This window comes from Puntigrus tetrazona, chromosome 5, assembly GCF_018831695.1.
Source record: "Puntigrus tetrazona isolate hp1 chromosome 5, ASM1883169v1, whole genome shotgun sequence".
NCBI lineage: Eukaryota > Metazoa > Chordata > Actinopteri > Cypriniformes > Cyprinidae > Puntigrus > Puntigrus tetrazona.
Window position 1 is genome coordinate 27,822,227 of NC_056703.1, and position 15,788 is coordinate 27,838,014.

The following is a 15,788-nucleotide window of genomic DNA, read 5'->3' on the forward strand; positions in this document are numbered from 1 at the left end:
TCATTGGAGAACATGAAATTTACTTCCAGAATCCAACTGGTGAATGTTAAGCGGATGCCGTTAACAGATGTCAGTTTAGCAAATTATTGAGTCACGATTCGTGTTGAGATGAAAATGTTGTTTGTCTCATTGGAGCCGTTGAACTTTTCATCATCTCAATGTGTCTGATATCGTAATTAATGCTTGCCCAATTACAGTCTGTGTTCATGTGTCCACTGGGACAGTAAAGGTCAGTTTGTTTTCTTCTTGGCTTGTCTAATCACTCTTAATGCATCTCACACAGTCTTCTGGAAAAAGAAGAATCCATGATTATGGAAGCATGTTTTATTGGAACGATAGTGAGGTGTCTGCTGATGTATCCTCATGCCTCAATGGACAGTGGCTGAAATCTATTGATATTTGTTGACTTTTCTGCATGACATAAATAGCTAAATCTCTTTCACCAGCGCAAACCCTGTTTGACTAAAGACACAGTGAAACATCAGTGCTGAAGAAGAACAGAAAGATATTTTTACATGCTGTAAGTCTATCCTACATGACACTAATATTTTGATTAAGGTGTGTCTTTACTGCACCTAAATAATGCAAGTTAAAAAAAACCTACTCCACAGGTCATAATTCAATTTGGCTTTAGCTGGATTAAGGTAATTCTCTGTTTCTCTGTAGTCAGTGATTCATAATAAACATATAGTGAACACTGGGCTATTTTAACGTTAAAATGGCGCTCCTTCCTGTGTAAATAAGCTTTAGTTGTGTGAACATCATAATGCAACTAAAAACCCCAGATGTGCAGTGAGTTCAGTCAATTTTGTTGCAGTTTGCAGTGATGCATTAATGTTCTATTACTGTGTATATAATCGCACCCTGCAGTGTGGCTAGTGACTGTTACCCACCACCGCAGAGATCCACCCGCATCAGGTGGGTGTTCCTGTCAAGCCCTGCTTGCTGCACTGTGTCATGTGGGAGTAAATCTGGTCTGGCAGGTTTGAGTCTCGTCACAGGGACTCGCTGAGTTTCCAGATCTCTCCGGCCGGTTTGAAAGCTGCTGTCATATGATATGCTGTATCAGGATTAATCCATTATCTCTTCTGTAAGGTCATCTTCATGAACACAAAAGCAGCACATTACTTCACGAGGTGTGTGCAAAACGCACACGTTACTGCATCCGTCTGAAGAGTGAACAACCAGCAGGATTTGTGTCCCTTCAGGGAGCCATTACCATCGTGAATGTTGAGAAAGAAAGGAGTCAGGTTCAAAAAGGTAAGGATGTTCAGCTGTTACGTGTGTTTGTGTTGAAGCGACATGAGACTCTGTCTGAAGCTCTGGCTTTTATCACGCTCAATCCTGATGATCTTAAAGGTCTGCTAAGCTTCTTTTCTACATGCTCAAACTTTCTGCACTTCTCCTGCTATGGCTTGCTTGCTCATCTAGTGTTCTGATAAACTGGCATTACCTGCTGGCTCTGTGTTCTTTTACTGTAAATGTGCTAAAGTATAAATTAACAGTAACATGTCTGTCACTGTCATGGATCCCGTTTGGATATAAAACACCTAATCTGTCTTTGATATGACAGTTTCACATTATATATATTTGATATCTTGTGTTAATCTGGCTGATGGATGTTGTATAGTTTGAGTTTTGTGTGTGTGTGTGTGTGTGTGTGTGTCATATAACATATTAGAATGCAGAAATCTAATAAAACCTGAATCACAAAAGTCCATAATGTGAATAGTTTTATTAACTGAATATGTTAGTTGCTGATGATCACAAACACTTGATTTTCCAGATTGCTTTTGCTTTCAAGAACATCAGGTTCCATTTGTTAACCAATGAGGAGAACAACACATACTTATTGCTCTTTCATCCTTTTTTTCTGCCGTTATGTGAGTCTTGAGCTTTGAGGTAGAAAAAAATCAGACTAAATTATTTATAGTTGTGTTTTTAGTTTCTGCATTCATATGGTATTTGGAAATGAGCCTGCTTGTCAGTCTGTGTGAATCTCATGAAATCTGGGAATGCCTTATCCATCGCACAATAGAGTACCAAAACTGTTAAAGTATGGCTTGGTGAAAATTAATCACAGTCTTGGGAAGATTTATTTCATGACAATTAACGGCCTGTATACGTTCTTACTACTGAAATGTACAAAAGAAAAAATAAACAACTAAATATTATTTATTATTGTCATGGTACTATTTTTGAAAATAGTTTTTTTTTCTTTTATTTTACACAGCACCTGACAATGAGGGGGACAAGCTGCGTGTAAAATGAGTTCAAAAAATCAAAAATGAGTGTTAATAGTGTGTTAATAATCATACACACCCAAAACAAACAAACAAACAATAAAATCTCACGAGGAAATCCTTGAGAAAGAATTTAGAGAGTTTAACTCTCATGACAATTGGGGCTTATTTATACATTAAGTAATGAAGTGTTTTTGTTTTTTAACAGTAATTCCTTCATCTGTTTTTGTGAGATTTACCTGTGCAAATATTCACCACTCGTTGAGACTCTAAGGACCAAAATGCACAATTTTAGCATTCTTATAAAATCACTGAATGTCACACACTGCAACATGGATATATTAAACATGGCTGCGTTGTGTGTGTAGACGGTACAATGATGGCGTTTTTATAGAAGAATAAAACAGCATCAGCATGTGCTAGTGGTAAACGAGAAAAGCATAATGAATTCCATTTCATCAATTTTAGTTTTCATGTTTGCTGCAAAGAAGCGATTGAAAAGAAGAATGATTTCATGTCACATTTTTATTAGCTAACATACTGTATATGATCACGATGACAATCTTTAGTCGGCTCATGTGTTTTCCTCACATTGACAGGCTGTAATTAGCACCTGTCACACCACAGGACATCTGATCATGATTAAAGCAGCAGATTCTCGTGACAGAAGCTCTCCAGTAACCCAAAGCTACAGACTATAGGTGTTAGTGTTCTAGGTGTCTCTGTTATCTAGGTGAGGTTAGTTAAAGTTAGTTAATGTCTGATCTGCAGTTATCTGGTGTGTCAGTAGAGGACTGATTCTCTCTCTATTTAATGTCTGTAACTAAAATTTCTGAGCATGGATCAGTGGCGCTCATTTATAAAGATTAAACCATGTTACACAAGCCACATTCACTTACAAAGCAAAAAAAAAGGAACAAAAGTGATTTGTCAAAGAGCAAAGATTATTGCTGACTCCTCCCAGTATATGACCACACCTACTGACCGCCTCCTCACATTGGCTGACTCCTCGCATGGTTTTACGCATGCGCTGTCTGATTGAATGCTCAGATATTATTATCTACCAGCGCATCATGTCTGTTTTAGGGGTGGGAATCTTTAGGCACTTCACGGTACTATCCAAATATGATTCTGGGAGTCGCAATCTAGCTCCGAAATGATTACTGATCTACATTTTTTCCTTAATTAATTCTTCTACCATACAATACATGTTAGTTTGTTGTCATTTCGATTAGGATTATGGATTATGTCAGCAATTTGATTCAATTCTGAAATGTTTTAAAATCAAAATTGAAAGAAAACTCAAGCTCTGTGGATTTAGTGTTGTAGATTTTAGAAATATGCTCATAAATTACAGTTGACAAACCAGAACCAATTATGATGCAACAGTTTTTACCGGGAGTTATAAACAGACACAGTTGCACAATGCACAGTGATTGAGTCATAGAAAGAAGATGGGTGTTTATGATCTTATAGCTTGTGCTTGTAATATCCTGTTTAACTAGGGATACATTATAAATAACTACATATTTCCTTTCACTGTTTATTTCATTTAAAAGCATATTCTAGCTGCTCCATCGCAGCGACTCAGGACTATAGCTAGTGCATTTTTACACAGGCTGCTAGTTTCATTTTCATTTTAAATAAAGTTGCGCATGCTTGACATTTAAAAAAGAGTGAATGCCCCTACAACTTATATTTGTTTTATATTTTACAATTTAGTTTATCCAAATGATGCCAAGTAAGCGATCAGGATCAGCCAGCAGAAGTGCATGTCTCCCTGTCTCTTCAATATTAAGTTACTTAACCTGTGCATTGTTTTACTAACCTGTTTTGACATATCTGACCGAGCTACAGTGTTTCCAGGGATGTCTGTGAGAAAGGAATTCTGGGTGACAAGCTTGCACATGTCTGCCAGCCCTTTCTCAATCCTCTCAGCATGCTTGGCTTATCAGCTCATGTTATACAGGTGTGAACGCTAAATATGTTTAACATTAATGACATACGTATACTTCATCTCTAATAACTGCGTCCTGCTCTCCGTTGTTGGTGTTTCTTCATCTGTGGTGTCAGCTTCTGGTATCAGGGTATTTAATGAGTTTTAGCACAGCGTCTGACCGATACTGACACCAGTGCTGTATGGGTGCGTCCCTAACATCAGTTGTGAAGTCAGGTCTTGTGTGTAACTGGAAGGACAATCCACTGCTCATCATGATTTGAAAAGGAAGAGTTTCAGAGCTTTGGTGGAGTTACGCATGCTCCAGCTCTTAGCATGTTCCGGCAGTTTGAAAAGGAGAGGCTATGTATGCTAAAGAGTCAAGAAGACAGGTGCAGTCGAGCCAAGGAGAGCTCGTCTAACATTGCTGACTGCTAAACAGACTTGTTTAATGTGCTGGTGTCATGTTTATGCTGATTGTGAGTCATTATTGGTATGGGTGGGTACGTATATCAAGAAACTAAGAGTGAACACATCATTAATATGTTATAATAAGTGATGATAACTGCCTTTTTAAAAGTATATTGCCTTAAACTGTGATGTTAAGGCTTAAGTTTATTGTTAGTGAAATTAGAAAAATATATGTATGTGGTAACTACATAGTCCACAAACTAAAATGTCAGGTAAATGATTGTTGGCTGAATTTTCCTCTAATGAATGTTATGACATGATTAGGAAAGCCTCTGCAGTGTGTATGAGTGTATGAACACTTGATATTCCTGACCATGACACCTGTGAGGCAGTCAAATGAAAAATAATGAAGCTGGCAATGAGTAGTTATTTGCTGAGTTAACTCATAGTCAAATATTGGTTTAGTTATTTCAGGTTTTTGTAGCTGATGCAGGTTTTCTGAAATCAAGCCAGTTTAAAGTCTGCGTTATTAGAAAAATAATGCACACGCAGTGCCTCCGTTGCTAATTCCTAAAGGTCATTTAGAGTAACAGAGGCCTGAGCCACTGAAAGCAGAATAATTAATGTAGCTAATAAGTAAATAACTAAAGCTATTACAAAGAAAGCAAGTGTGTGAAGGACATCTCTCAGAAATGTCCAGCTGCTGTCTCTCTGCCAATCGAGAATCGCTAAGTTCTTTTTTTTCCACAAACAGCACCGTTTTTACCTAGCTTTTGAGAAATGTGACAAAGCTGATAAAATAACCAGAGCAGCACTAACAACATTAGCACCTATTTCCATGTGTCGTTTTAAACTATTATTTACTGTAATTCTTTGTTTGGCCAGTATCATTGTCTGTTTTGGTTCTGTTTTAGGCTTTAAAGACCTTGAAGGAACTGAAATCATTTTGCGAAGTGATATGAAACTGTAACACGGTCAAAAGCTTCCTGGAACTATTTTCTTCGTGTTTTTTTCCAGAAAATAATTACATGCTTTTAGAGTGTTTGCTGGCCAATCAGATTGAAGCATTTTAATGGCCTTTATTGTAACGCTGTTTAATATCATGAAGGTCAAAGTGATAATGTCCTCTTCTCTGATGTATGAGGAAGAGCTGATCTTCATCGTTAATGAATACTTGCATGTCGTCCACTTCTCAAGCTATGAGTTTTTAAAATGATAAAGAATATTATCATTTGAGATTTGAAAGCCATTCACTTAAGCAATTTTCTGCTCATCTACTATTTTAAATAAGATTTTTAACCATTAATTTAAACTGTCTCATCTTCTTGTGAACCTATATGACTTTTTAGACATTCATACGGTGTAAGGCAATTAGGGTCAATGTTGTTTGGACCTTCAAAACATCTTTTTGTTTGTCAAGTAATGCCGGTTTCAAGGACATGAGGGCGAGTAAATGCTGACAGAACTATCATTTCTAAGTGAACACTCCCTTCACGGTTTATGCAAACAAATCCTCTTTTGACAGGATTTTTGGTAATTAGCAAGGTTTTGGAAGTCACCCGTTTCAACCAATTGAGTGGTTTGCAGCAGAAACATCATCAATAACGAGATATAATTAATTTCCTAACTCTGCTAAAAGTGCTTTATTCTCTGTTGCGTGTGTTATTTCACATCCATGATGATCGTGACTGATTCCAGCGAACAGTGAATGACTGAAGTTACGCAAGGTTTTCTGGTGAGGTTTTGCTATCATTTAAAGATTAAGCCGCACTTTTAACTATTAGAGTAAACTATTATCTAACTCTCAGAGTCTGCGTGGCATCGTGAAGGTTCCAGTAATTCCAGTTCCCATCAGCCTTTGTCAACAGATCACAGGGCTTTCAAACATGAGTGACTCTGAAGGTTTAAAGCATTGACCGTTTATGTGTGCAGTGTTAGGCATGATCTGTTGATTTGCTGTGCGCTCATGCGGTGAAGTGTGTGTGTGTGTTTGCAGAAGCGTAATGCTGTACTCTATGCTCCTGACGCTCCACTGGATGACGGTGTCAGCAGCGTTGCAGTCATTCACACACACTACCCTGAAGGAAGGTGAGTGAAGAGCATCAGGTCTGAAGAGCTCCACACTGAATGACTAGCATTAAAACTGGAACAAAGCCTTGACGATGTACTTGACGATTGCACAGTTTACATCCTAATCTACATTTTAATATTAGAAACGGTACTAATAGTATTGATTAGATGGCAGATATAGGAAATATAGATAGATATAACGTGTGGCCAAAATGCTACTAAATTGGACAAAAATGCCCTTTCACAAATAACTTTTAATAATCTATAACCATACATTTATTATCTGTTGCCAACAAAGTGAAAATGACAGTGTGGATTGTGGCATTGAAGTAAGGTCTGCTCATGTTGCAGCATAATTTATATTTGTGTATTTGTGCTGTGCATTTTACCCAATCACACATAATTTTGTTGAACTTAGGGATTCAATGGCCAATCAGAAGCGTTCAGATGAGTCAATGCTGAAACTCATCATTTCTGTTCTTGAACTCTCTCGTCATAGACTACAAAGTGCAGTTCTATGTAGTGTGTAAGTAAGAGATTAATTTCTCAGTGTAGCCTGTACATCTTCAGTGATTTTTACGTTTTTTAAGTGCTTAAACTGGCGATAGATCAAAGTTAGTGATAATGTCAGGTTTTGATATATCATTTATTTGCTGTTTGAATAAGCCATGGGATAATTGATTTTTAGAATAGAGGTCTGATGATTCTCCCACGATACTGAAAACAAAACATTAGACAACTAAACAAAAAACTAAACTAAACCTTTTAAATGAATGATTCAGACACTGGTCACCACCCACTGTAATCTAATGTAACATATACATTTCTTTTTAATAAACCAAATATTTGTTTTAAAGGTCATTTACTCATTTTGATCGCAGTGCTTTTGCTATTATTAAATGTTTATCACAGAAATGTAGCCTTCTGTAGACTGTAAGTGAAGCTCTTAAATATTCATATGCAACTGTGATTTCAAAGCTTTACATAGTCAAAAAAGATCACGTGTGTTTGAATCATGAGATTATGATTTTTATGATTAATCGTGAATACATATGAGCCTAACAAGTGGTCTCATCCAGGTCTCATGACAGGGACATCAAGGCATGCTTTATATCTGTATCTCTTTTATTAAAAGCAAAGTTAGAAAAGTGTGGCTTATGTGAGGAAACAAGGGAAAAGTCTGGGTCCAATTCTTGCTATTAACAAACCATTAACTAAGTTGCTGCTTATTAATAGTTAGTAGGGTAGTTGTAAAGTTTAGGTATCTGGTAGGATTAGAGATGTAGAACATGCTTCATAGACACTATTAAATAGGCAATACTGTAAGAATAGGCATGCTAATAAACAACTAGTTAATATTGGTCCCTGTTCCTCTTATGGTTTTTATGCTCTTTATGCTATTAGAATAATCTTAAATGAGCCAAATCTGTGCCACAGCTTCTGCACCAGTGTATTCACTGCAATCATTTTAAACACAGCTGTAAGGTTTTGTGCTCGAGTGATTAGTCTGGTCATTCACTGAACACTTCCTAAATATATAGGTAAACTGTAATGAGTAGGCTGTATGTGAATTCGATTGGCTGGGATTTTGAGTTGGCTGTGCTTTAAATGTAATTCTTTTTATCTTAATTCAAGAGGTATTTTGAATGTCTTACAGTTCTCAGTGTGGAGTACTACTGTAAAATTAACCCTGTCTACTTTAAAAGTTTCCAAATGATGAAAAAAGATCAGTTACCTAAAATTTGGAAATGTAGTTAAAAATTAATCATTTACAATAGGCAAATATAGTTATATTTATATTTATAATTATACAAATATAATTATGAATATAATATTTTACTATATTTTTTCTAGAATAACCTTCCCAACACTGTTTTTCACAAACTTGTTTACATTAATTTGCGCCTTTGTGTGAAAGAAATTGCTAGTAGTGGCAAATATAAGTTAGGATCATATTTCATGAGGCTTGATCTGCTCTAGTTTTCAGTTTTCCTAAGGTTTATCTTTCACGTGTGACGTCAATATATGATGACAGGCTGTAAATACAGCAATTAGTAAACAGCAAACTATTAGATCCTTAACTCACCCACTAAAGCAGGTTTGAGTCTGTGTGTACATAAGTAAATACATACAGTTTCTATGTGTTTTATGAAGGACAATTTAAGACATTATCAGACATGGCTTGTACTATCACTCCTGTTAGTTAACGGTATGGGATGACTGCTGCAGATACAGGCTCATAATGATCCTTTTTACTGCAGCTTCTTATTGCACTACAAACACCAAATTCATACCACTGCCAAGCTCGTTGGGAAGTGTGGTCTTCTGTTTGGATAGTTCAATACATATTTAGAAAGGGCAATTTGGCGTTCCTTTTAACCATGTGAGCTCCCCAATCTCACCAGTAAGACAATAACAGGACAAATTGGACAGTAATTAAACATTCATGCAATCTCTCAATGTATAGTGAATACTACAAAGTACTACAGTATAAATTAGCACAGTTTACTATATTAAAAATTTCCATTTACTACAGTATTTTTTATGAGAAGTCTGCTGCTTTTGTTAGAAGATATTTACAGGTTAGCTCTCACTATTAACTAACATGCATATATTACTAGCATAACTGTTTGTTAGTACTTACAAAGCACATATTAATTCCGTATTCTGTATGTCCATATAGATCCCTTAACCCTACCCCATATCCTATAAACTCAACAACTATCTTACTAACTATTAAGAACCAGCTTGACATACAATCTGACCAATCAGAATTTTCTAATGTTGATTCATTATCATTTTGTGCATTACATAAATACAAATAGACAATCAGTTCGTGTTTGAAGTGAGGTAATACAGTGATCTGTCACCACACATTAAAGAGCCACAAAACAATATTTATTGTTTGAGTTTCTTTAAAAGTCCAGAGACTTTGTTTGACGTAACAGGCCCTGTCTTCTTTGTCAGTGTGTGTCAGTTTCTTCTTAGCTCTGCAATGTATTTTTCACTGCGTGAGAACACGTGCAGTGTGAGAGCGCCATTGTTTGTCATTGTTGGTCATGGCAACAGCAACTAAGGAAAATGGTCAATCAGGAGAATGTTCAGAGAAAATTATTAGTGAATAATGAATATGTGTTCCCTGTTCTAAAGTCTTACCAACCAAATTAACCACCAGAGTTTTGCATGAATTTGTTTGGGGTTTTGAAGGTCATGTGATAAAATGTGGACCAGTGCCAAATGCAGTTACCTGGTTGACTTGCACGTTCAGGTGAAGACTTGTCATGGTATTTCTGCTGGTGTTTGTGCTTCTCTGCCGTTTATCTGACGTGAAGAGTTTGTTTGACTGTGGGAGGTGGCAGTATCTGAAATCCACATAAATCTTATACAAGCTTTTCGAAAATCTATAAATGCAGAAAGTTTTCAGTGAGGGTAGGTTCAGGTTTAGAACAATGCTGCTCTCACACTACATGTGTGTTCTCATGCAGTGAAAAATACATCGCAGAGCAAAAAGAAAACCAACAAAACACAGATAGAGAAGCAGGTTACTTAGGTAAGGTTTTTAGACTCTTTAATGTGTTGTGACAGATCACGTGTGAAACATGTGAACTGACCATCTATTCATATTTATTTAAACCACAAAATTAAAATAATTAACAACAGAAAGTATTTTATTTCATCTGCTGAAGACACCATATTAAGTTTAGGTCCACCGAAGTTAATCTACTCTTCTGTCTAAATGTGGTTAAAGGAACACTCCACTTTTTTGGAAATATGCTCATTCTCCAACTCCCCTAGAGTTAACTCCCCCAGATTTTTTTAACCCGTTTTAACATGGATTTTATGGAGACCAGTGTCCCCCTTCGAAATCGGGTCAGTTTAGGACCCCTTGTAGACATTGTGGTGGATGGCAGTGTAATATAAGTGTTCTGATTGGTCAGATCGCCTGTTAATCAAGTTCTTTGTGGATGGTCAATTGACCTCAATAAGTTGTTCTTCTTCATATTGTTTTATGTTGTTCACGCTTGATGTTACCACATCAACCCAAAGAGCTGGATATATCATAGACAACATCTGGCAGCCGCTGAAATCAGGAGTGGTGTGATGTGGGTGCTGGTTGGCTAACTGATTGATTGATTGATCCAGGATAAGTGGTCTTCAATCACTTTTATTTATATAGTGCTTTTGATACAGATTGTCTCAAAGGACTGAACAGTATTAAATAGAGGAATTGAGTGATAGTAAAGTATAATGATAGTAAAGTATAATGATGAGATGAATTTAACACTTAATCTCTGTAATCAAATGGAATATAATGACTTGTAATTGTAATGGATTCCTGTGAAAGCAATTTGTCACTGCTTTGCTGCAATAGATTTCTTCTATGAGATCTTCAGTCTTTGTTTTTTACACTGCAGATGGCAAAAGGCCGTATATTCACCACTGCCGCTCACCAAACATGGAGATCTTCACCTGCTGGTGGCATCCGATCACTAATCAGGACAACGTCACCTACACGCTCCTGTACACCAGGGGGTGAGACACCAGCCAAACACACATCATTCTGAGCTGATTAGTGTAAATAGTGTCTGTTCTGCAGAGAGTAAATGCTGCTGGTTAATACATAATGAAACGATCTTTGTGAGAGCTCTGTGAATAGTGAACAGATGTCATGTCACCTGCAGTGATCGCGCTCCTCGGGAGTGTCCTGATTACGTGAGTGGCGGCATCAACAGCTGCTTCTTTGATGTTAAACACACTCAGGTCTGGGAGATGTACTGTATGAACGTGACCGCACACACTCGCACGGGGCCCATCACCTCTCAGAAACACTGTCTGGACGTGGTTGATATAGGTGATGCTTTACACTAACTATCACACATGCTTTAACATCTCAGAATGTATTGTGAAGCTGACTGAGGTTCTCTAGCTTCATCCACTGAGCTCGGCTGAGTCCTGCAGTCTGTTCGCACTTGATTTGCCTTGTTCAACCTTTCACACATTCAGTTATATACACTGATTAATCTGTTAATCTTGTCCTACACTCTTAAAAATAGAGTTGAAACATTACTACTGGACGACAAATACTTCACAGCATGTAGCAAGCACTATGAAAGTTTTTATTCAAACTACTATTAGTTGTAAACATTCAGGCCTTCACTGCTGCTCTAGGTCTCTCCTGAGGTTTGCTGGAGCTGATGTTTCATCATGTCTGTTAATGAGTCTCGTGTGCTTTTGTTGCCAGTGGAGACCGACCCACCCTCGAACCTGACGTACATCATGCTGAACGAGAGCATCGGTGAAGCTGGACACAGCATTCTGGTGTCCTGGTTACATCCGATCGAGCCTCTAGGGCATGAGGGATCCATCATGCTGGTCTACGAGCTTCGCTACAGAAACCTGGCTCAAACAGACAACTGGAGGGTACAGACAAATTAACAAGAGTCTCTTTATCATATGCCATCGTATGAGAACTCTAGAAGAGACAGATAAATGTTTTATTGTCTTTCGGTCTGAAGGTAATGGAGCGTCTGCGTGAGCCTCATGTGGAGTTTCTGAATCTGCCGGTGGGATCGTACGAGTTCAGTGTGCGCTGCCGCTCCACCAGCAACAAACACTGGAGTGCATGGAGCGAGACCATCACCGTCATCATCAGCGGCAGTGCTCTGTCTGGTACTCTCTCTCACACACACACACAGGAGCAGGACCATCACCGTCACCATCAGCGGCAGAGCTCCGTCTGATACTCACACACATACACATGCATGCTGGTGCACACACACTTGATGGAGCGCATGTTTGCCAGCTGCTACTCTAAGTGTCTGTCTGTCTCTTAGATCGGACGTTGGCCTTGATCCTTGTGACCAGCATCGCCATCATGGTCCTCCTCATCATCAGTTTGGGGAACATCCCACAAGGCAAGAGGTCAGTGAGGTCATGAAGCTCGAAGCTGTGGTCTCATTGTTGATGGACCGATGACATGATTACACAGATAGTTCTGTAGATCTGCATGGTTAAGTTCAGGCACCAAGAGTGACACATCTGCACTAGTTATAAGATTGTCTTTTTTTGACAGAAAATCTGTTGATTTCTACACAGCGGATTTAAGATACGGAGTAGAAACTGAAGGAATCCATAAATTAATGATGAAAAAACTGTTGCACAGAGCTCTTGGAAACAACACGAGACCATCATATATTTTTGTGAAGCTTTCCTGTTTAAGAGGAGAGAGCACATTAGTTTTTTTTTTAAAATCACATTTTGTTGATATTGTTAGCGCACACAAATAAAGACAAATATAGACCCTTTGCAGTTTCGACTAATGTATTATACTCTTACTTTTATCCCTGGCCAGTGCGAGCCGGACGCGGCTAATAGACTCAAATCTCGAGCACAGTGGTTAAATTCATGCCGTGTTTCCAGCAGCCTCACAGCACTCCTGCAAAACCTGCCCTACACGGAGATTAATGAAATAAATCACTAAACAAATATACCAGAAGCTGTCCTTTAGTCTTTATTTACATACACACACTGCTTTTAACTGACCCCAAACTGGAAATAGAGCAACTTGAGGCATTTTCGATTCGTTTGCGTCTTTTTTGCTTTGTTTGTTTTTTTGGGCTAAAAGAGTTTTGTAACGCAATTGTTACTGAACTTGTACCGAGTAAAATATTACTGAAAATCGATTAGTAATGCCTTACACTAGTGCTTTACAGCAAAAAGTAATGTATTTTGTAGCGTGTTGCTCTCAACACTGTTTAAATATGATCCAAATGTCTTCATAAGGACAGTAAAACCTACATTGTGGGAAAAGTGATTAATAAACATTCTAAATGATTTTTATCTGGAAATATACACATGCAAAATGTTTTCTGTGAGGAGTAGAGAATAAAAATACTGGGATGTGCTATGTGTAAAGATTTTTTAACTAAACTAAATAAAACAGTCAGTGTGCTGTTTCTAAAAACAATACTCAAGTCTGTTTTTTTTTGTATCACTGCCTCATGGATGTTTTTTACTGCTTCTGGTCTTCCAGCAGGATTAAATCCTTCTTCCTGCCAGTGATCCCCAAACCACGCATCCCAGGGCTTGAACCCGCTCTTCTGAAGGTCTGAGTCTGTCTCACTTATTAGTAGTGTTTAGATCAGCCAAACAGTTCAGATCTCAAAATAGCTTAGCAGCTAGTAGTCTCCACAACTAGTACAACAATGTTGAACCACGTGAAGAACTTCCCTGTTCTTTCTTGTCCCTCCAGAAGGGAAAGATGGACGAGATCAATCAGCATTTCTCCAGCTTTCATGGCTATAAGTCACCACAGCACTGCACGGAGACATGGTACCAGGTGAGCGTGGACACGAGTCCGGCTGTGACGCTCAGCATCGTCCCGTCTGACGATATACAGGGGGATGTGCCGACTGCACCAATCACGCCGTACATAACTACCCCTGATGGACACCAGTCTGTTCAGACCAGCTGCACTCCTGTACCTTACAGCCATGGCCCCGCCCCCTGCTCTGAGGAGGACACACCCACTCCACACCCTGGCCCCGCCGCCCCAGAGCTCAGATCTGTCCTAGGCATGGACTACAGCATGATTGTAAACCCCGTCCCCGTGGTGCCGCCGTCTCAGGACTGCTATACATGTGTGAAGGGCATGACTCCCGGCGGGGCGCTGCATCTGGTGCCGTACCTGCAGTTCAGAGAGGGAGCAGACGACCAGCAGGACAAGAGCAGCCAGCTGACCGCTCTCCTGGAGAAACAGATGGAGGCGCTGCTGAGCACTGCTGAGACTGAGCCGGGCCGAGCTGACATGCCTTCACTACCTCCTTCATCGGACAGGAGCTGCAGGAGCATCTCATAACACACACACACACACACACAGTCCACGAGTCACACAGTCTGTGCTGGTTTGTTCTGATGGGAAGCGTGACTGATGTTTCAGTTCACACGCAGAACGCCTGATTCACAGCGTTAGTGATTTAATTGAATTCATTGAGTTACGTTTGGGTAGATTTGTCATAAATTAAGTCAGGTAAATGTTTTAGCTAAAATCTCAGGTCCAAGTAGAAACAACTGAACAGAGGAAAACACGTTTCTTTAAGGGACAGATTGAAGAATAGAGAGGGAACGGGTCACATCTGGAAATCCAGTCACTTCTTTTCTATGACCAGCACATGTCAACTAAACACGTCTCAACACAAAGTGGAGAAATATATAGCTTCAGCTGAACAAAACATCATTCACAAGGTCCAGTGATGTCCTCCTGCAGGGCTTGATTCAGTTCCTAGAGTCCAGAAGAGCGTGTCGTGACGAGGAATACTGAAAACACACACCTCAGATCGTCGCAGTGTTCACACACACACACACACACACACACACACACACACACACACACACACACACACACACACTCACTCGACTGGTTTGGAGATGATCGGTCATTCAGGCTGGAACACAGCTCTCAGAATATGCAAAACTCTAGAGTTTCTGTTTAAAGACACAATCCCTGCTCTATTTCAGGTTAAAAGTCAAGATTAAAAGAACATTTGCACCTCTTCAAATGTTTGAGTGGCAGTTTAACTCATGTGAAAATGTTTTTGTGTTGTAAATGTGTAATCGTCCAGAATCAGCAGCTTCGTTCACTTTTTAGTACTACTTTCATAATGAGTGCTCTATAAAACACTACAGAAAAACACTTCTTGGCTAAAAATGGCTGTTTTGTGTGTTTGTTCATGGCTATGTAGAAGTGTCACATGAGCTCCTGATGAAATAGCGTCATAGAGAAAGAGAGATAATGTTACTGTAACGAGAATCTGTTGTGTGTGTGTGTGTGTGTGTGTGTGTGTGTGTGTGTTCGTTTTTTGTTCACCACTGTTTCTCAGACCCATTTCAGTGTCAGGTCATGTTTCAGAAACATTTCTTCTTGATTTTCCTGAGGGATTATGTGTCTTTGTGTGTCTGTGCCTTATAACTCAGGTTCTGTTATATTTAAAAAGAGGTTTATAGAGTAATATATGTGTCGGCTTTCACAGAAGTGCAGCATGTATTCTTAATATCTCATGTTAGAGTTAGGGTTGTTTTTGTGCATTTGATTTGTTCTTCATATAAATGCTGCCATCTGTAGGACAATT

At 38.8% G+C, this 15,788-nt stretch overlaps 1 protein-coding gene across 3 annotated transcripts in view; it reads left to right on the plus strand.

Moving 5' to 3' along the window:
- The first annotated feature begins 981 nt into the window (after positions 1-981).
- Positions 982-15,788, plus strand: part of LOC122344871 (growth hormone receptor-like) — a 14,845-nt gene continuing 38 nt past the window's right edge. Inside the window, exons 1-9 of one of the 3 annotated variants that reach the window (XM_043238471.1) lie at positions 982-1,260; positions 6,587-6,678; positions 11,076-11,193; positions 11,343-11,512; positions 11,903-12,081; positions 12,177-12,330; positions 12,495-12,582; positions 13,697-13,766; positions 13,913-15,788. The exon at positions 13,913-15,788 is cut by the window's right edge and continues 38 nt beyond it. In XM_043238471.1, the coding sequence (XP_043094406.1) occupies positions 6,594-6,678; positions 11,076-11,193; positions 11,343-11,512; positions 11,903-12,081; positions 12,177-12,330; positions 12,495-12,582; positions 13,697-13,766; positions 13,913-14,518 (1,470 nt within the window). In that variant the 5' untranslated portion in view covers positions 982-1,260; positions 6,587-6,593 and the 3' untranslated portion in view covers positions 14,519-15,788. Of the gene's footprint in view, positions 1,261-6,586; positions 6,679-11,075; positions 11,194-11,342; positions 11,513-11,902; positions 12,082-12,176; positions 12,331-12,494; positions 12,583-13,693; positions 13,767-13,912 lie in introns of all 3 variants that reach the window. The other 2 variants (XM_043238470.1, XM_043238472.1) reach the window with 2 other exon arrangements.